Consider the following 21,701-nt stretch of genomic DNA (forward strand, 5'->3'; position numbering starts at 1 on the left):
TAAACCAAACATTTAAAAGAGAGGCTCGTCGCTAAAATATTGTGAAAGCCCGGGTTCGGACTGATGTTTGCTGGTACGCAAATGAACTGTGATTCCTGATTGAAAAATTGTTGGAAGCCGAGTTTCAAAATACGCCCACTTAACGCCTCAGTTTGTCTGTGAGCAGACACGATGGCATACTTAACGATTTCCTAAGAAGGTGCAGCTTTATTTTCCAGCGTTTCCATTGGTTTCTGCTCCATTCCAGCGAATCCATTAGCATTCTAGAAGATTGGTTATTGAAACAATACGAAGACAAATAGTGGAATCTGTAGGATCTGTAACGTTATATAGTAACTAGCAAGTTACGATTTACTTTGTAATTAAAGAAATTAATCGCAATAGACGAGAATAAACCTTGTTTTTAGAGTACCACACTGGAATCATGTGAGGCCGGGTTCAAATCCCAACCCCGCAGAATCAAGTCACCGAGGACCCGGGATTAAATCCCAACCCCGCAGAAGTCACGAAGGACCCAAAGCTGGTTAAAGTGACTATAATCTAAACAAAAAAAAGAATGTAGTGAAAAATTTCATAATAATTTTGCAAACACCAAATCCTAGCGCTAGCAGGCGGCAACAAAGCAAGTATTTGGTTGAAGCAACAAGTTTTTCTCTTCTTCTATTCACCAGCAAAACTCACTGAATACGATCATTTTCGACGCAGCTCGTGCGAGATACACACACTTTCCGTTTTACGACCTCAACCTACACGGCACGGCAGCGCGTTCACAATTTGCGACTCGCAATTCCCTGCGCGAATGTAATCAAGAGCGCGGAAGCGCTGTTGGGAGTCTAAAAAACTAGGGCACCGACCGTAGCCTATCGCCGCCGTCGGTACAGAATGTGATACCTATTCGTCCTTGACCAAGCAAAGCAAAAAAAAATAGAGATACCTATCATCGACTGCCAGATCACAGTCGATTTTTGCTACCCGCAATCAACGGCCATTTTATTCCGGTGGGTGGGGGTGAAAAAGCAAACTTTACCACCGCACCGAGGACCGTAGTGTACCGTTTGCTGAAAGGAATAAACTGGAAAAAATTATTGTATTTATTATATACCTACTATAGAACTCGGTGGCTCTGGCTCTGGCCAGCAAACCTGTCATGTTTGACTAATGACCAACACCGAATAATGGGTCATTCGAGAATGGGGCAACCCGAATGGCTCGAAGAGGAATAGCAGGTTGAATAACAGAGAGCAGAGAAGCAAAAAAAAAGAGCAAACCCTAACGACCCTAACGCAGTGTGAGTTGTTGTTCAGGATATTGAAAATTATCAGTCATTTGGTGTGGGTCACTTTGCGGGTCGAGATGAAAAGGATCGACAGTCGGACGGAATGTGTAACATTGCAATAATGTTTATCTTCAACGGGATGGTTTTCCTTCTGTCCTACCTTCGTATAGGAGTAACGGATGCTATAAATTTAAAGAAGTAAAAAGCATTTCTCATAACAATCCTTTGGCAAGAGATAAGTTTTCTGATAGTTTTTCATAGCAAAAGTCAGGAAAGTCTGTAAATTTAAATCTTTCAGTCTTATTAGGGTACGGGAGGGTATTTCCAGCCCATTAAACGGTAGCCTGAACAATATTCAGAAATAACGTTGAAACTATATTTATTCGAGACAAGATTTTTATACTTTGATAGAATAATATTATATTATTTTATATTTATTTTTATTATATTTTATATTTTGATAGAATAATATTTACTGAATATCGGCGTGTATTTTGATCTTAATGAAACGTTACTGAATTTGAGTTATAGTCGCGAGAAATGATGACGTCGCTGCGACTAAATTGAGTCGATTTTCTATAGTGGTGTCTGTGTTTTTTAAATCCGACAGGCCGAACTAGCCAGCACAGGGATTTTTTTCCATGTTTGGTATTTTTATCGCTGCGACCATTTGTTTGATCTATTGTGATATATCCCCCATTTTACTATAGCTATGTTGTCAAGTGACGCACCAGAAGCGACCGTCATTGTTTGACTAATAGCATTTGTCCAGTCCGGTGATACATTTCGGATAAAGTGCACTACCGTACTGGGAATTGTTCTCCAAATATCAAAGTGTTCTAACAGCCCCCTGTCGAAGAACCTTATTCTTTTATTAAAAATTGCTGGACATCAGCATAACAGGTGTTCCGAGTCTTCTTTTTCTATGCCACATAAGCGATATATATCATCTTGGAGTTTTCCCATAAGCTCCAGATGATAGCGGCTCGGACAATGTCCTGTTATTAGACCAGTATAGATGCTTAGATCTTTCTTTGAAAGCTCCAGTATTTTGCGAGTCATAGAAATGTTTGGAGAGATAAACCGTTTCGACTGCCTAGCATTGAAAGTGTTATTCCAATTTGATTCCACTTTTGTACATTCCCATGCCTTCAGTTCCATTTTTAAGGCAGAAGCAGATAGGCCGCAAAAGGGCTCAGGTCCTATAAATTGATGAGAAGATCCGAGTCTTGCATGCGCATCAGCTCTCTCATTTCCATTAATTCCGTAGTGACCTGGGACCCAATATAAGTTGACTTGGTTACGGCAAGATAATTTTTGGAGTGATTGAATACATTCCCAGACGTGTTTTGATGTGCATATCGCCGACTTTAAAGCATTTAGAGCTGCTCGTCTATCGGACATGATGCATATATTCGAATGTCTATAGTTTCTGCGTAAGCACACAGTAGAACACTCTAGAATTGGTTGAATTTCAATTCACGTTCAATTCAATTCAATTCAATATGCGTAAGCGATTGCTGCTGGGTTTTTCAGCCTGGTTACGTGCTAGTGGAAAACAGTGGTTTTGATGTTTATTGAATAAAATTAAGCAAATTACTTACATTTTTATGAAAATAGCTATAACACATTAAAGCTTATGAGTGCTACATTCGGTTCAGTATTGCGTAAATTGCGGCAAAGTTTTTATTTAGGAAAGTGTAGCCAAAAAAGGTAATGTGTGCCGAAATTAGTAGCGTGCTGGGAATACCCTCCCGTACCCTAGGTAATTGATGATATTTTTACTGTCACAATTTTAACTCGGTGTTAATGGCAATCGTAGTTGAATGATAATGTCGAATGAAATATAATAATATTTCAAATTGACCTGTCAAATCTTTTATGTTTTGAGCAAGATCCTTAAACCAATTAACATTCGTTTCAAGTCAGTTACCTACAGTTGCCTAGTGCTACGAGTGTCACAAAGATTTTCAAAATGCAATATCGTCGTCAGTTACCAGAAACAAGTGTGATTGTGGCTTGATGAAACTCTTAGTGGAACTACAAACTCGAAGAAACAGATAAAACTGATATACAGAGCACGGGCATTTAGGAAATTTTACCTTGTCTTTTTGTATCAAATTTATAGGAATGTTTCATAGCGTTTATTACAATAGAGTAAATTAAAAATTTGCCTGACAAACATTTGCATAACGCTAAGATTTGTCGAATCGAACCTGTATTCGTAGTCCTACGTGAGCCCCTCGTTCGTGCCCCTAGGCACAGACCTGCATGCTTTTTTCTGTCACCTTTTTTCCGTTTTTCCTCTTTTACTTTTGTTTTCTTTTTTTCTGTCCCGTGTTTCCCGTTTCATTGTTGCGTTTTTTCTATTCCTATTTTTACTTATTTTCAGTTCAGGGTTTGCTCATATTTTACACTCGTTTTCTGTTGTTTTCTTTCCCGGTTTTCGGTTTTTCTTTTCTCTTTTTTCCCTTTTTATTCGTTTTCAGTTTTCGTCTTTTTCTAATTCGTTTTTCGACTTCATCTGTTCCGTTATTCCTCTGTTTACTCTTTTCCTATTCTTCTTTTGCCTTTTGGTTTCTCTTGTTTTTTGTTCCGTATTCACTTTATTGTCTCGTTTACCCGATTTTTTCTCTCGTTTTTCTTTTTTCTACGCGCTCTTCTTTTCCTGTCCCGTCTTCACGTCTCACTCTGAGTCCTTGTTTTCCTGTTTTTTCATGTTTTTTCTTCCGTTTACCTTCGTTTTCAACCGTTACCAATTGTTTCGATCTAGGTTTTCGTTTTTTTATTTTTTACCTTTGGTTTTATCCCGTTTTTGTGTTTTCGTCTGTCTTCCTCGTCCGTTCTTCCTCTTATTATGTCCTGGTTTTCTTTCTTTTCTGTCGCGTTTGGTTTTCCTTTTGTCGTTTACTCTTTTTGTCTTTCGTTTGCATTTTTCTATCCAATTTTCCTTTTTCTGTTCAGTTTGTCCTCCTTTTCTGCTCTCGTTTCTTCATTTTCCTTATCCCGTATTTTCTCCTTTTCTCTCCTGCTTATTCTCATATGCTTTTTCATTTTCTTTACGGTTTTTTTATTCCTCTTCCATTTTAAATTCTTTCTCACTCTGCTCGTTTTTTGGCCTTGTTTTTCCTCTTGTTTTCTCCCTCTTTTTCTCTTTTCATGTTCTATGTTGCCTCCCATTCTGTCACGCTCTTTCTTTCGTGTTTCGGTTTTTTTCATGCCAATTTTTGTTCTCTTTATGTCACTTTGTGTTTACTTTCTTCTATCTCGTTTGTCTGGTTTTTGTCACGATTTCCTTCGTGCTCCTTTTCATTTTTCTCCTTCAGTCTCGTTTTTCCATTTTTATCAACAAAAACTTCTTAACTTTTTCATAAGAAACTGGTTGCTCTAAGTTGTTTGATTCATGAGATATGAATGTTTAAATTATTTAGGTAAATATTCAGGAAGACCGAGTTTTCCAGTCATAACTTTGGAACAACAAAAATTGTTGTCATGAAAATTTCAATTTTCAACAGTCAACAGTCTTTGCTACGCTGAAGTGGCAACCTTCTTACTTTTCAGATATTCCTGCTTGATCCAGTGAATAATTTCTTCTAAACACTGTTTTTCGGAAACTGCACTCTTTAAGACCAATTTGATGGAACAGCCTATCTAAACTCAATTTTTTAATATTCTCCTTTTTATATCGTAAATCTCTTTTCACCAGCGCTTATTCTTGGCACGGTCTGCCTATTAATGTAACTTATCTCTTTGTACTGAAAGAAAATAAAAGCATCTAGATAGTCCCTTTTCATCATCCCCATTGCATCCGGGCCACCCACAACGGAGCTGTGGTTTTCCTTTTTCGTGATTCCGAGACAGAAGCACTCGGGCTGGCGTGGCAGCAGTCATGGATGGAAGCGAAAGACATTTCGAGCCAACAACAGTAACGAACGACACGTTAGCCGAGAGAAGTGGGGCTTCATAAAGCTGAGGAAAAAAATAAAATGCTGGTTGGTGGTTGCTCGCTAAATATAGAGCAGCCAACTATGTGCCCATTTGGTGGATGCTTATGTGCGTCTGTCTGGAGGATGAACGTCTTAAGCGGTGAAATACCAACAACAGGGTGTCAGGGCCAGTAAAGCTTCAGTTTTGGGCTTAAGCTGTATTTACATCAGCTTAATGTTTGTTTGAGTTCAATTTCAAACACCCTGTATCATCAAGGAGCAAAAAATGGTTTAGTAGATGGTCTTTACTCTTGGCTTTTCGTGCATCTCCAGTTTTCCTTTGATTTAACTGGTATTACGGAATGCACCCGTTTTTAGGGGCTACGGTGGGCATGGACACTTTAATTTCTTTCATTTTTATCGTCTACGCTCAGCTCAGCTCAGTGTCTTCTTTACAAGAGCTGTGTGGTTGAACGCACATTGTTTCTTAGCTCTCGAGTGGGTGGCTTTTCGATGGAACTAACATCGTAAAAACTGGTGGTCGAATTTTTAAGAGCCTGCACCTACCTGCACTGTTGACGGCGCTTTGCTTGAACCGCTCGCCCGCCGGCAGCAAATAGAGAGGCCCGGCCAGTTGAACTCCGTGGTTGAGAATCGTACTAAGCACTCCGACCAGGACAACCACCCAGCCCCAGTCGCCTTCCGGGTAGTAGTGTCTCCGCAGGGTGGACGCTTTCAGCGCTGCCTGGCCGGAAATGCAACGATGCTCCCCGCACTGGAGTTCGGCTGCTGCGCTGTGAATGATAAAAAGATAAGAAAAATGAAAAGCTGAAAACTGTAGCTAAGTCGACATTCAAAATGAAATGTTTCATGAAAAATATTTCAACGGATTCCAAGATCAAAACAATGCATTAACTGGCATACTTTGATGGCTGACAATAATCCAATTAGAATTGCAACTTTAAATTTTTTGATCACTGGACTTGAACTCTAATTGCAGTGCTTCACTAAATGGCGAACGTTGAAGAAAAATAATCGGGATAATCTGGATCTTCTGATTCGGCCACAGTACGACAGGCAGACTGAGAAACGGAGCAAGAAACAGGACGGCAGGAAACAGCAAAACGTTCCCATCAAATGGCTGCGGAGCACGCAAGGACGACCTCTTCATCCGATGCCGGCGCCCGCCATTCGGTTCGGGTAACCACAGACCGTCTGCGTTGGCTGGTTTTATTGTCAAGGGTGAGCTTTTTAGTGGCAGCATTTGCAGCAACACATGTGCATCATTGCTCCAAACACCCATTGACTCGCATTGTACCCAGTTACATTCGTTCCTTCCCCTGCTTGCGAAACAACAACACATATTCCATTTCGGTTGTGGCATGGTAGCACATTCATCACCACCTTCTAAGCCACAAAATTGACTTCATTGTTTTGGAATCTGATTGCTGGTTGGAGGATGCATAAAACGGCTCGACTCGCTGCAGTAGTCAGTAGACAGCTACTCCCAGACAACCAGCGGTGTCCATGTTCTTCGGTTTACACGGGCGTGTTCGGGGTAGAACAACGCGGGTGTGGCGAACTGTTATAACTATTTTACAACTAAATAGCTTGCGAGTGCTGAGAACTATCTTCGTGGTCTTTGGTCTACATTAGATGAAGCAACGACGTTATGCAGACCTTGTCGTAAGAAGTTTGACGTCTTGTTAATTATTGAACAAGTGAGTAAGTAATAAATACGATTTTTAAATTATTTTCGGTAGATTCTGCATCACGTTGAGGACGTTCCGCTTTCGCAATAAACTTACAGTGTGTATAACGAAGAAGAAATTGAAATTATTCATCTGGCTAAGTAAACATATTGTATCCTCTATATCTATCTATACTTCTATTCCATATGACTTCTAACTTAATTAATAATTACGCATGAAATGACCAAGAGACAAACAACTATAAACCTCAAAAACGTCACTGAAGAAGAATTTTTCAGATTCAATATTGATCCATCACCAGCGATAACGGAGATAACATGTTGGCAGCCGCTCGACATCTCAAAAATATGTTAATATCAATGAAAACTGACACAACAGTATCGCTTGGTTCAATTATTCCTGGAGAGGTTGCTGCAATATCCTCAGGTTGCGTCCATCAAAGAAACGTAGCTTACGGTAATGCTAAAAATCAGGATTAAAATTTAAGTATACACTCTTAATATCAAATTACAAAAACCAAAAATTACCTTCTGTTAATTTTAAATTTTTGCAACATTGGACATTTATTAAAAAATTTTGCAAAGCTTTCGAACCTTCAATCCATCCTACAATAAAACTGAAAAATACCCATGTTACTTCGCTACAATTTTATACTGACTGGTTGGTATGTCAGGCTCATTTAAATACCATTCCTGCAGGAAGGAATGACCTGGCTAAGTAGTTACTCGCAGCAATGGAAAATAGAATAAATTGTCTATAAATCCAGTTTTTTTAAAGATTATAAACAAACATCGATTTCCATTTTAATTTTTTGGAATCTGTACGACTAAGCGCCGAAGATAAAAATGAAGCACAGGTAAATATTTTCTAAGAAGGTACGTTCTTTCCCCTTCACGCCTAGTACAAATCTGTTGTGAAATGCGAACGAGCAGCGTAACGTGCAGTAGCAAGTGCCTGCATAGTTTCGTCGTCCCGGTTAGTAAACAAGTTAAATTAAATTTCTCGTCCGGGGATTTGACTACAATTGACAGAGGAAGAGGAACAATTTGTGTCCAAAAAGAACTCAACTCGCCAGTGTTGGTGGAGCTTGAAGTACCGTAAAACGAGGTAACATTGGTCGGTTAGACCCCTTACAATTATAAAGCAAATGAATAAGGGTCATTCCATGCCAAGTGACCGAGAAAAAGTTCAAACGCGTAATCGACCTTCACGGATTTGAACCAAATTTTGCCAAATTGTTCGTTTTCGGCCAGAAAGTAAAAATCCAAAACTTGGTACGGATCGAACATTCTCTCGATTAATGGGAGCGCCTCTATTTTTAAGGAAAATACCCGATTTTGTCAAAACCTCTTTTTTTCTTTTGCTTATATCTCCGGAAATATTAAGTTTAGAAAGACACTATTTTCACATTTTCAATGGAAATCATCCAAGGAATTCGAAAAAGATATTATTTTTGAGCACCAGTGCTGCCAAACATTTTTAAACTCATTTGCTTATTTAGATCACCGTGACACTAATATTATTAGAACTTGTTGATTCTTTTCGGTGAAAATCAAAAACTATTGATTTGGTGTGACGTTTCTGCCTACTGTTTTCCTTCGGCCATCATCAGACGTAATAACGCGTCAATTCTGCATCATCATTGGTTGTAAGTGATGATGCAGAATTGACGCGTTATTACGTCTGATGATGGCCGAAGGAAAACAGTAGGCAGAAACGTCACACCAAATCAATAGTTTTTGATTTTCACCGAAAAGAATAAACAAGTTCTAATAATAATATTTTTAAACTCAATTTGAAAACTTAATTTACATTTTTCTCTCAATGAAGACAATTTTATCAAACTATGATCAAACAACTAACGTATATTTTACGCCTTTTTGAAGTAACATTTCCTCATCTAGCACTATGAATCAAACGAAAAACTAAAAAGTTGGCAACACTGTTAAGAAAATACCTCGGGACGGTGAGTGATTATTATGTAAAAAATCTGCAAAACACGAAGTTGGAATTTTTGAGATCACATTGTCTTTATTGAGAGAAAAATCAAAATTTAGTTTTCAAACTGAGTTTAAAAATATTTGGCAGTACTGGTGCTTAAAAATAATATTTTTTCGAATTCCTTGGGTCATTTCCTTTAAAAATGCGAAAATAGTGTCTTTCTAAACCCAATAATTCCGGAGATACAAGCAAAATAAAATAAGAGATTTTGACAAAAAAGGATATTTTCCTTAAAAATGGAGGTGCTCCCATTAATCGAGGGAATGTCAGATCGGCACCAAATTTCCGATTTTCGCTTTCTGACCGAAAACGAACAATCCGGTGAAATTTGGTTCAAATTCGTGAAGATCGATTACACGGGGTTCGGACACTTCGCGTGGAATGAACCATAAATTACATTAATAATACTTCTAAATATGAATAGTTTTTGCTTAATGTCGCAACCGAAGGGAATTTCTTTCCGTTATTATAATCGCTCACATGTGCAATGGTATGAAGCAGGATTATAATATTCCTGTGTGTGATCGAAATTAAATTAGTACAATGCATAATTTAGGGATCTTATTACTAAGTTAGTTGGTTTAAGGTTGTTCAAACTCACGTTTAGTTTCCGTTTCGTAAATCCCGTACGCAATATGCTAAATTACGGGATACTAGACTGCGTACAGTACCTCAACGGTTGCTATCGGTAAGTCTGTTAAGACTGGGTCGATGACCTCGGTGGCTGGTGAAGAATAACATTGTTATCATATACATAATTCGTCTTCATCCTACTTACTATTAAACAGTTTCGATTAACTAACGGTCATACAATGGGTACAACAGTAGATAGCCTTAGGCTGGCTTCTGGGTTATGTTTGATGGTACAACTGTTAACTGTAAAGGGTTTTTTTTCTCAGTACTTAAACTAATCGTACAATTTCTCTACTCACGCTTATAACTTAATATGGGACAACTTAGTTGAACTTGACCTCTCGTATTAAACTTATTAACGCAAAATCTGGTTTTATGATAGAAGAAGAATTAACGTGTTTGGCGCCTATTCAGTATCACTTTTCATCTACTATGTGGATTTGACAGATGCCTAGTGGATGATTGTTTTATGGTTTGAGGTACGCTGATATGACTTATCACTAGTGTGAGTGGTAAATTGGATGGGAGGTGCGCTCATCGAGTGTAACACGTGACAATAGTGATTCTTATTCTAGGAATATATGACTATTCAAAGGTTTGTTATTTATTGAAAATTGCTGTTGTTTATTACCAGAAAATGAGAATTTAATCTCTTATCACTTTTTCAGTTTCCAGCAAGCATTACAAAAAAAAACTCAGATCCATAATAAAACGAAATATTTCGAATTCTTTGACAGGACAGGACAGGACGAAAGGATTTTATCGCCTTTTCTAGCATACTTCCCAAACACAGATAACAAATTAGTATAAATCTGAACGTCGTTACGAATCTTCGACCTGTTGGGGCTTTGTCACTTATTTTATAAAAATAAAGGAAAAATGTAACGAGAACCATTAAACGCAAGTGTAAAAACTGAAATGAGTGTAAATTTACGGACGGTTGTATGTAACCGGTATGGTATGGAAACATCATTCTCGCTACGGCAAATCAGCACTACTTATTCCGACCAATCGAAGAGCGTAGATTTCGAAGTATTTTGATCGATGGCAATAATTCCGCAGTGCTTCAGCAAGCTCCGTTGGTCCACCATTCAACTTAGTATCGACACAGGTCACTGCTCTCCTAAGAAAGTGATTCAGGGCCTTTTTTTCTACCGGATCTTGCACCAGGTAGGTACACGTTCTGATAATATCGGCCGTCAGCTTCCTTCTATCCTCCAGTAATCGCTTCCTTTACCAATCGCACCATGCTTTCCTAAATGCCGCCCATGTGCGGCATGCGTTCCAGAAGAAAATGAGTGCCAATCACGCTGTTGACTGATGGTCGCGATTCTAATCATTTTGTTGTTTGCTCCCTGGAAACATGTAGCATTATCGGAATAGATATGACTTTGCGCCCCGAATTGGTTACGGAAACGAGTGATGGCCATCCGAAAAAACTCTGTCGTCAGACTGCACTACATCAAGATGCACCGCCCTCGCACCAAACAAGTGAATACGGCCGCCCAACGCTCCTCCTTTTGCCGTCCGACTACTACTTCCTCCGGGCCCAGATAATCGACACCTACGGAGTTGAAGGATTGTAGATTCGACGTAACCCGATCAACTGGCAAGGAAGACGTTCTCGGCCATCTGGATTCACTTTGCACCATATACATTTATCAGCTACCTTTTGGATCTATACGCCGAGTTTGCGTGGTCGAACTCCTCATGGTAGTGTTTAAACAACCGTTATGTGATCTCGTGCGAGCGCGATAGGATGATCGGATACTTTTTGTCGAAGAGGAGTTTCTTGGAATTCGCTAGCCTCCCGTCCATACGCAACACGTCTCCATCGTCTATCACTGGCACTGGTGAGCTCTTGGCACAAATTCAGGTCCTTTGGAATTCCGGTCCTTTGAACCAAACGCCATCGCTGTGAAGCGGCGGGTCTTACCGCCACTTTGTCAGTAACCATCCGATGAGTCGAGTTTAGGCGGTTTCCATCACCAATCTGATGCCTTAGTGCGCCTTAGGATTTCTCTGACGCGAAATGTTACGAATTGCTTGTAGCGATGTTGGTCGGAATTGATCCAGCTGCAAATCGTAAGAGAATCTATCCAGAAGATGATGCAAGAGTTGTCGTTCGAATGGTTTTCCAGAACCACCTGACTCAAACGGGCTTCGAGAACCGCATCCATTAACTCCAGTTGAGGAATTGATTGTCGTTTTATCGGTGCAACCTTCGCTTGACACATCATCAGGCTGCAATGCACATTTCACCACCGCTCGCAGGTCGTTGTCGTTAAGTTAAGTCATTGTCGTGTTCGGATCACAGATCACTTCTAGAACTTCTAGCTGCTGCTTCGACCAGCTGTCCTTCTGTACCTTCATGATGTAGATATTCGGTGGATCGTTCGGATTTTTCCTGTAGAGAAGCCGCTGTTTTTATCTATCCTCATCTGGCAAATCTTCATCTGGTGAAACATTTCCTTCACATCTCCACCGAAGGTGAGTCACCAGTCTCGGAAATCACACAGAACTTTTACCAAAATGTCTGGCCATTTCAGCAGTTGCGAATTCAGCGAAACTGTTAATACAGTGGCTGCGGCATCCCATGCCAAGCGTATCATATCAGGTTGTACAACGGGTTTAGTGCAACGTTGAGTGGAAGATACCAGACCTCGTCGGATGAAAACTCCGTCAGTTCTTTCGTTGTAGTCAAATGGGCGTACCTGGAACTCGTCACGTTCTTCTGCAGCTCAGGATTCTTCGGTAGTCGCTTTTCTATTGATCAGGAAATTTTGCATTGCTCTATCGACATATATTCAAAAGCTTTGCAATAGGGTAACGAAGTAAAGAATTTCAGAATTTCGTTTCGGAATGCCAGAAGGGATTCCCTCCGATCCAACTGCATATGAAGTTTTCAGTTTACCCAATGCTGCAATTATGGTATCAGGGCTGGTATGAGGCAACTCGAATGAGACAACATCACGAGGCGCAACGTTACTGGCTTCCCCAATTTTGCAGGAGAAGCGTTGAATATAGTCACTATATTTATAGAGTACAGCGGATACAAAAATCGGGAGCCAATTTAAACGGCGAAGGCGGAACCAATCCACAATGTAGATGCAATATTCAGGAGAGCATTTTATTATCATAGAATTATTCCCTGCATTTAAAATATGGTACCTAGATCAAGCACCTTTTGTTGTTTCGAATAAATCGTGCCCACCTTGATTTAAATCCTGCGCACGCCACCGGTACCGTTGACCCGGTTAATCTATCATCCTGATTGCAGCAGTTACCGACGAAGACGTAAACGGCAGCGGTTTGTGATTGTGCTGATGCCAAGCTTCTTCGGTTTCATACTGCTCGAAGGAGTTTATTGTCTTCTGAACTTGGAGCTTGAAGGCATAAGTGAGGAAGCTTCGAAGATAATTTGAAAATAATAGGTGCAACACTAATTGGATTATTTCTCAATTAGAGAATGAGATTGCAAGTGGAAATCGGTGCATAAGATGCAGTAACTTGTTTCGTCTTTGACAAAAACTACTATCTTCTATTAGGATTATTTAATCTATTAAAGCAATACTTACTATCCACAATCCCCGGATATCTTCGCTGGCAGTACTTTCTCCGTGTAAATGTAATCCCAATTATCGATTTTGATCGACTCCGACCGGTAGTGTCGCGTCGAACGCACATTTTCTTCTTTCCGCACACTTTGCTTCTCACTTTGCGTACACTGACAGTAGCCGACACTGCTTCTCGCAGCGTTCAACTCTCCCCCCACGTTGGCCACATCCGGTAGCGGCATTTGAGTATCCCCCGGAGTTTGCACTATAATCTGCGGATGCCCCATCCGGAAACCGACGGGGTTCGATTCGACGATGGTTACCGATCCGGTAATGCGATTCGACTCCACTATCGAGCTGTAGGTCCTACCCTTGGAGTCAACACGCAGCTGAACCATGGCCATTTTGGTAAAGATCGAGGGCCATGTTTTACTGTACTTGAGCGGAGACATCATAGCCGCCGGTATTCACTGCTTCAAACTTTGTCCATTGCCGTTGACTGGCACGGGTACGGAACACGGGCAAGTTTGGACGTTTTACAGTGTCATTTTTCATCGTCCCGCCGGTACCGTCGCTACTGTTGCTGTTGCTGCTTGACTTGCCGATGGAACGGGAGAACCATTATTACCGTTGCAGTTACTGTGACCACTGCTTATTTCACTGCAATCGCATCGGTATTGCAATTTTATGGCACCAGACATCGTTAAATGATGACACTTTACTCGCGGTGGAAAATTATGCCCGCTGCGATTGTCGGAAAACTGTTGACCTCTTTCGGGCGCACCGGTTCGTTCGGGAGCACACTCTGGAACGATAGAACAGAGGAAAATTGTGTGGTTGTAAATGTTTTACATTGTAATTAAAGCTGACGTGATTATTCACTCAAGTGGCACTGAAATGGCTTATTCAGCATTGGGAAAATCAGTTTAACCCCTTTTTATTAACAGCCCCTTCGTGAGAGCAACTATGCAAAGTAAATTGGACACAGTCATAATTTAATTTATAGTTTAAAATATTTTAATCCTACATTTATTGAATTTTCAGCTTGCAGATCACTTACATTATGTACTGAAACATTTCCCTCGTAACAACACCGAACAGCAGTTTTCAGAGTGAAAATTCCAGCTCAAGGTAGGAACCTAATTTCGGAAAAAAGAAATGCCAACCAGCATCTGGTACGAGTTTCTCACGTAAAAGAAAATTGTTTACAGTTCATCCGGGAGCGATTATTCCCTTTTCTTACGACCGGCGGAAGATATTTGATACATCTTATTTGCAGGTACGAGATAGATGCAGAGAGAAAGAGGCAAAGAAAATGATACCCTTTTGAAGTTTTAAGAAAATTCTACCTACGTGAAAACGATGAACCGGTTGGGTGCACTCGGAATGGGATTCCTGCAACCTGTCGGTCTCTTACTTTTGATTATATTTTTAAGTCGTAAAATGGTACTAAAGAAATTATCTGGCGATTCTTGGTATTACCTGCTATTTTTAGTAATTTTTGTGAACCTAATTAAGTTGTTAATAAGTTATGAATATGATTACCATAGAGAAAGTGAGTTATTTTTTCTCGTTTTACCATCAACAAACCATAGAACCCAATTAGGACAACGTCTCATTCGGATGCAGCTCTGTCCAAGTCCAGAAAATAATGAGCACGCGCCACGCCGGTCGGCATTGTTAGTAAAGAGCCAGTCGGTAAACAAGCAAGGACAACTTGCTCAGGAATTTGACGGCCTTGTGTGCCGCCCGGCGGATGACACTGGCTTGGCTATGGAAAAGCCGGACGCCGCCGTTGCCGTCGGTCGTCGGTCGCCGTGACACGACAGAAAGCAAAAACAAAAAAATAAAACGTAATCCCGCAGTCCCAGCAGCAGAGGCTGTTCTGTAGAGTCTGCCAAATGGGTCAATGAAAGTTGGGCTGAACGTCGGCATCACATGGCATCATCTTGGTGACCCCTAAGGATACGATGTTGTTCCACCATCAGCAACGGCAGCAACTGAGCAAAAGCAAGCTTGTGCACCAGTTTATTGCCTATTTGTTTGCACAAAAATTCCAATTCATATTCGCGATAGCCGGAGCCCGGGCAACGCAAGAATAGCACAATTAAATTGATATCAGAGACATCCTTCCGGCGGCTCCTCCCCGGGCCAAGAGCGGTTCGGTTCCGATGCTGCAATGGAAAGCGATTCTTTTGTTCATTTTCATCGGCAATAGAGATTTTAATTGGATGAGTGACCTATTTTTGTTCTACTTTTATGCTGCAGTTGCCATCCATATTGTTTTTAAAACGATTGCTTTGTTTTGGTGCCACTCTGACGTTTGAAGCGCACAGAGACTCCGATGTATTAATGGTTCTGAGTTTACTGGTTCTATTTATGTGCATTGATTTTAGCGCCCTGCGGGTCTTTTAAGCTTTCCGCAGTTTTGTTTTATACTTTACCTACATGTTATTTTAATTTGGTAGACTTTTTAAGTTTTGCTGGACGGTTCATGATTTAACAAAGTAACCAGATATCGCCAAGCCTTGAAGCCAACCGGCTAGAAATGATATGAGCTAGCTTAAACCGCTCTAGAGAACTTATGGAACATTTAATTTTTTATAATATCCTTCTAACTTACTTATGTGACCAAACCTCGTGTTTTTAGTCTTGACCTTGAAATGCGGCCGAACATATGTATTAATATTTATTTTTGAATGTCTATAGTAGACGGAGCAAGAGACACAATTTGTGTCTAAAAATAACCCAACCAGATACGTCGCTACCTTAATAAGTGGGTTGTGCAGTCTCCTTTTGTCCAGCGCCTCTGCGGTTCAAAGGTACATGGGTACCAGCGAATCACATGCCCTGGCGGGTGTTGTAGGTTCGTATCCGGTTATATTCTCAGATTATAGCTTGGTTTGACCCATGTACCTTCCAGCATTGGAAAAAGGTAGGAGTCGCAGCGACTACTTGTTAAGCGTAGCTACCAATAACCCCCCCCCTCAACTTTCTGCTCTTTCCCCTCCTTTTAAAAAAGAATCCATTACTTTGCCCTACCAACCCTTCATCAATTGTAGAACCACCGTTTCAAAAAAATATTAATTGCTTATGTGTCCATGTCCGCCGATCTGGCATAACAAAGGGATAAAATCAGAGAACTCCACTGTTGACGGTTATTCGCCATAGCTTTTTCCTGTCGCCAGGATAGGTTCTCGTCTACAGCCCAGATATCGTTGGCTAAGCTGCGTCGCTATGTACCTCTGGGTCTGCCTCTGGCTGGACTGGCTTATTTAGTACTATTCTACGCCTAAGTGCCTCCCAGTTGTTTTCCTGGTTGAGTTGGTTGAACGCGTTTTCGAAGTCAATGAAAACCAGCAGAAAAGAGTCTTGAAATTCGTTGATCTGCCACAATATATTGCGGAGCGTTGTGATATGGTCTACACATGATCAGCCAGCACGGAGTCCGGGGAACTGTTTCGAGAACGCCTTTAATACGGCCAGTGACAAAATCCTCGGCAAAGTGCACAGCGGCCGGACAGAGGAAGCGGATTTCGAATAAGCTTGGCGGACGATCGAAGAGCGGAGGGAAGTGTAATCCGACATTGAGTGAGCTCGGACCATTGCGGCTATTAAACAAACTTGTGAGCAAAACAACAGGAGGGTCTGGTCTAACTCTTTTGCCGAAAAAGTAGGAACCATCGCTATCAAGTTGTATATCTTCTTCTTCTTCTCCTTCTTTTTCTTCTTCTTCTTCTTCTTCTTCTTCTACCAACCGAGAGCCGGTGTGACTTTTGTTTTGCCTTATCAAGAATTCCTCTCCACTGTACTCGGTCCTCCGCTACTCGCCAATTCGTAGCGCGTCTCGACACACGCAAGTCGGCTTCAACCTGGTCGAGCCATCTAGCGTTAGGTCCTTCCATTGCCTTGCACAGGTGGGGTTCTTGAAGAGAACGGATTTCACTGCACAGCCGACCAGCATCCTTGCAGCGTGCCCGGCCCAGCGTAGTATCCCAGCTTTCGCCAAGTCTACAATGGGAATCTCTCCAAGTAATGCCTGCAACTCGTGGTTTATGCGTATGTGCTTCATTTTTACTCCATCAAAAATAGTCTGCAACACCTTTCGTTCATATAACGAAAAGTACACGTATGTCTTCCGTAAGCAAAGTGACTGTTCCATGTCCGTAGAAGACTACCGGTCTGATTGGCGTTTGGTACATCGCCAGCTTTGTGCGGTGGCGTATGCGCCTTGTCGAAGCATGTTCTGGGGGTACCCGAAAAGTATGCTCGACTTCCAGTTTGAATGCGTCGTTGAATCTCCTTACTCGTATTACTACCCTACTAGCACAGTTGTTATAAACCAGTTGCGATAACCAATTAATGACTAATTTCTGTCATAAATAGGTTGCAGCAACCAGGAGTGACAAAGATATGCTGCTTGGGTATCGGCGGTGACCAGAGATTCCAAATATATTGTAACCCAATCCTCCCAGACTCTGTTTTTAGTCTGGCGTAGATTGCCTCCGTCATCCCAAGGTTTCTAGTAATGATATCGAGGTCGTCTGTTAAGGCTAGGAGTTGACTAGTCTCGTTGAAGATCATTCCTCTCGATACCCGCTCGCCGGATGTACAATAGCACTGTTGAATAACCATCCCCTTGCCAGAACCCTATGCGCGATTCGAAAGAATTCGAGATTGCCCTCATGCACGTAGCACGTTATTCACTACTCCGCATTTCTACAGGATTTGTCGGAGTAAAATTTTGCTTCGTAGTAGCACGGGGTTGACAGGGCGACAAACTATTACTTGGGTGGGCTGCCGATTTGGAGACAAAAAGAGAGACGAAAAAATACGTCACCTTATGCTTCCAGTCAGCTTGCAGTTTATATTCTTCAATATGAACGCAAAGTGGGAGAACGACTGTTGGGTTCACTTGAGATGCCACCTAAATTATAAGACAGCAGCAACACAAGCGCCAGATTGACTGGATTCAAAAAACAGTCAAATGATCGTCAAAAAAGCGCAAGTGCGCAATGCGGAAAGCGTACGCATTAACGCAGTCACATTCAACTTGGGATCCCTTTTCAAGCCCTGACCGTGACCCGACAAAAATTGGGTCAGATGTAAGCCGATTTCTCCATATTTCCTGTTCAACCAGGTTGACAGAACCGGTATAAGTCTATACCTCCATCTACCGTTCTCGGCCGTGTCCCAGTCTTGTTGCCACTTGGCCAACGATTCCTCCCTCATTAGCTTCCAAACTTCTCTGGTGCTTCTTCGTCCGTAACACTCGTTATCCTCCACAAGCATGATGTCAATGGGGATCATTCCAGCGATAACGCATACTGGTTCCGTGCTGTGATCCAGGCTGGACCTCCGCATCGCAGTATCAAAGATCCCTACTAGCACGGTTGTTACAAAGTTGTTGTGATAACCAAAATATGACTAATTTCTGTCGTAATCCGGTTGCTTCAACTGAATGGACCTAAAGTGTGCTACTTGGGATGACACATTAGCCAAAAGTCGTAGTTTACTGCTACTAGCCGTAGCTACTTATTTATTAAGTAGTTAGCCGGTTTATGTGTCAGAAAGTTAAAACAAGGTTCTTTTGGCATGTGGAACACGCCGCTGTTTCCCAGCGTTATTTTAAAAGAGTTAAGGCTCAATTGATATATCATAATATATTTAGATAATTGCTACCTATTGCAGGAAGAAGTGCAAGTCACTTGAATAAGGAGCATTCGAATGAGAATATAAAACTGGGATGCACCCTACAGGTTTCCTTCAGTTCCATAAATAGGTTTCTGCATGTGACATTAAGTTTCCACATCTGACAACCTTTCTTGAAGGTCAGATTCTTACCATTAGCAGACTTAACTTGAATGTACAATTCTTTTGTGTTTCTGTCACTCGTATGTAATCTGACTCATACAATGCACTTTTAAACTGAGTTGATTAGACCGCTTATAAGCTGACGGCAAATCGCCAAACGTCCGTTATCTACCGCTATAAATCTAAGTGCAGTGGTCTCGTATCCTATAAACAAAACTATTGTTCATTATGCCTATCGTCCATTATGCCTACCGTCCATTATGCCTAACATCCATTATGCCTGTAGCCGCAGATCAAGTCTTTCGGATTATTGGGAACAGTATTCGCAATGAGTAGTTTGAAGGTAAGTATATTTGACCGAAAGAAGTAGCGAAAAGATACACCGGGGTGATCTGCTATGCAATATATTTGTTACTAAGCTGCCGACTGCTGAGTGCAGTGGGCTTTTATCGATCGATATGCAAGGAGAAAAAACTACCTGAGTAATTAATCGATTCGGTTCTGATAATTATTAATTGAAACGGGAAAGCTGATTTTATGCATTCGTGCAGTTGGTCGTCCCTAAATTACGATCTGCTTTAACAATGCCTATAGTCCATTATGCCTAACGTCCATTATGCCTAAAGTCCATTGTGCCTAACGTATTTATGCCTAACGTCTGTTATACCTAACGTCCGTATCCCTAGCGTCCGTATGGCTATCGTCCGTATGTCTAATGGGGACGAATGGGGAATTTTCATTTCTCGCTCTTTTTATAAAGAAGGATCAGATGTGAATTAGAAAGTGGTAGTTTCACCAGTTTCAGCAAGGTTGGCCATGGATTAAAATATTTCACCAACAAGAAAATAAGACTTCCCGCTGTCAGTTTTTTTTTATCAATTTGATTGCTAAACTGCAGCCGGTAACACTTCTTCATTTCAACTCTTGAATAACTATTAATTTAACTATTTTGCTTATTTGGATCTTCAACAGGAACAAAAATGGAATCGCGGAAAAGAAAGTCGAACAGCCAATCTGGATCGGCACCGGAGAAAACAAAAGTGCGAATTACGCGCTCGATGACCGCAGCTGCTTCACAGGAGGAGACGACTGAGCATGAACTAGGCGAAAGCGATTCCGTCATTTTCGTTGGAATTTTTCAACTCGAAGCGGAAACAGTTAGCCTGGCAAGTAGCGTTTCCACTGCTGCACTCGCCATTGAAGTTATTGCTCAGGAGGTGGCAGAGGAAAATATGGCTATTCCAAATACGGGTCCGGAAAATGTGGCGGCAGAATCCAGCGACAGTGAATCGAACTATTTTTCCTGTGACGAGAACATTGAAGAAACTAAACAAGGCGAGGTCAACAGCGATGGTGAAACAACTTCGAAATAGGTGAAGCTGAGAGGAGACGCACTCAATGCAATTTGCTTTATTTGCTTTATTTTGTATGCTAATTATGAAATTATGATTTCTTTATTTAATACGATTTTGGAAACTACATAAATTTTGCCATATCTTAACTGCTCTTGATTGAAAGTTTCTCCTGAAGGGGTTACAGTTTTCTTATATAAAGTAGATTTATGGTGTGTCGTCAGCTGAAATTCTTTAGCAAAAGTTTACGCACGACTCTTGAAAACACACTAGTTTTGTTCAGTCAATAGAGCTGAATCCCCTAATATGTTTCGATCCTGTCGGACCAACTTCCGTTGCTCATATCAAAACAAGCCACGGTCCAGAAAATTTAGGTCAGTTGAAAACAAGTTGCTAAAATTTAGCAGTCCAAATAAACCAGAAAGGCAGCAGCAGAGCTGTACGTTTTACTGACGCCGTTGTTGTGGGCTTCCAGCAGCAGTACAACGCCGTCTCCGCATCCGAGCGTACTACTTTCCACGGCTACAATTATAATTACACCGGGAATGGGTGGCAAATCTAAACAAATTAATTTTGAAAATCAGCAGACCGGACGGAATGTTTCCTGCTCCACCAGCATCCGTCAGCAAAACCACAGTACCGCTACTGCTGTCATAATTGCATTGCTCACCACCGAAGAAGCTTTTGTGTGTGTGTGTGTGCTTTGTAAGTTCCTTGGTAGCGCGAAAAATAGCTGCTTGCCACCTACCACCACCCACTCAAAAGTTTCTGACATTTTGCCAACACCGTTTGCGGGTTGCATTTTATTTATGTACCAGCGTGGTTCACCACCGGATGAACAGGATTGTTAGGCTTAAATTTCTGGTCTATTTTTCCCACCAGGCTGTGACTCTGTGAAAGTCAATAAAGCCACATTCTTTAAAAATTTTTTGAATTATTCAAGATAGGGAGACTAGGCTTGAACCACTCTAACTAGGATGTAAAGTGCGTCCATTGTCTGGCTGGGAAACCATTTCGTACGGAACCTGTAAGTGGGAAAGTAAATTCGCAACTTTGTGACGTGTGCTCCACAGCGAGAGTTGTTTTCGGTTGCTCCCAATCTTGAAATCACTAAAAATTATCAGTGAGCATTTAGTTCTTAAAATTTGTTGTATGTAACTTTAATTGTAGCAATCAATCATTTGCTTAAGACCAAAAGCTCTTAAGTACAATTGAATTTGTTTTGAACCTGTACCGAATGTACTTTTAGTTTTTGTTAAAAGTTTGTAAAACATAATTCTCACTCTCTATGAGCGAATTAATTTTTTCCAATAGGAAAAGTAAAAATTTTTCACTTTACAAATCCTTAAAATACTCAGCTATGACTTATCTACGCTAGTATACCAATTAACCTACTTCCTGATCCAATATATCAAATACCTTTTCCGACG

At 41.0% G+C, this 21,701-nt stretch overlaps 1 protein-coding gene across 1 annotated transcript; it reads right to left on the reverse strand.

Moving 5' to 3' along the window:
- Positions 1-5,637: 5,637 nt before the first annotated feature.
- Positions 5,638-13,557, reverse strand: LOC128746260 (uncharacterized). Its single transcript, XM_053843308.1, has 4 exons — positions 13,134-13,557; positions 11,887-11,901; positions 5,770-5,991; positions 5,638-5,663 (listed from the first exon to the last, which is right to left on the reverse strand). The coding sequence occupies exons 1-4, from the start codon at positions 13,555-13,557 to the stop codon at positions 5,638-5,640; spliced, it is 687 nt and encodes a 228-aa protein (XP_053699283.1).
- Between the last annotated feature and the right edge of the window lie 8,144 nt (positions 13,558-21,701).

This window comes from Sabethes cyaneus, chromosome 1, assembly GCF_943734655.1.
Source record: "Sabethes cyaneus chromosome 1, idSabCyanKW18_F2, whole genome shotgun sequence".
NCBI lineage: Eukaryota > Metazoa > Arthropoda > Insecta > Diptera > Culicidae > Sabethes > Sabethes cyaneus.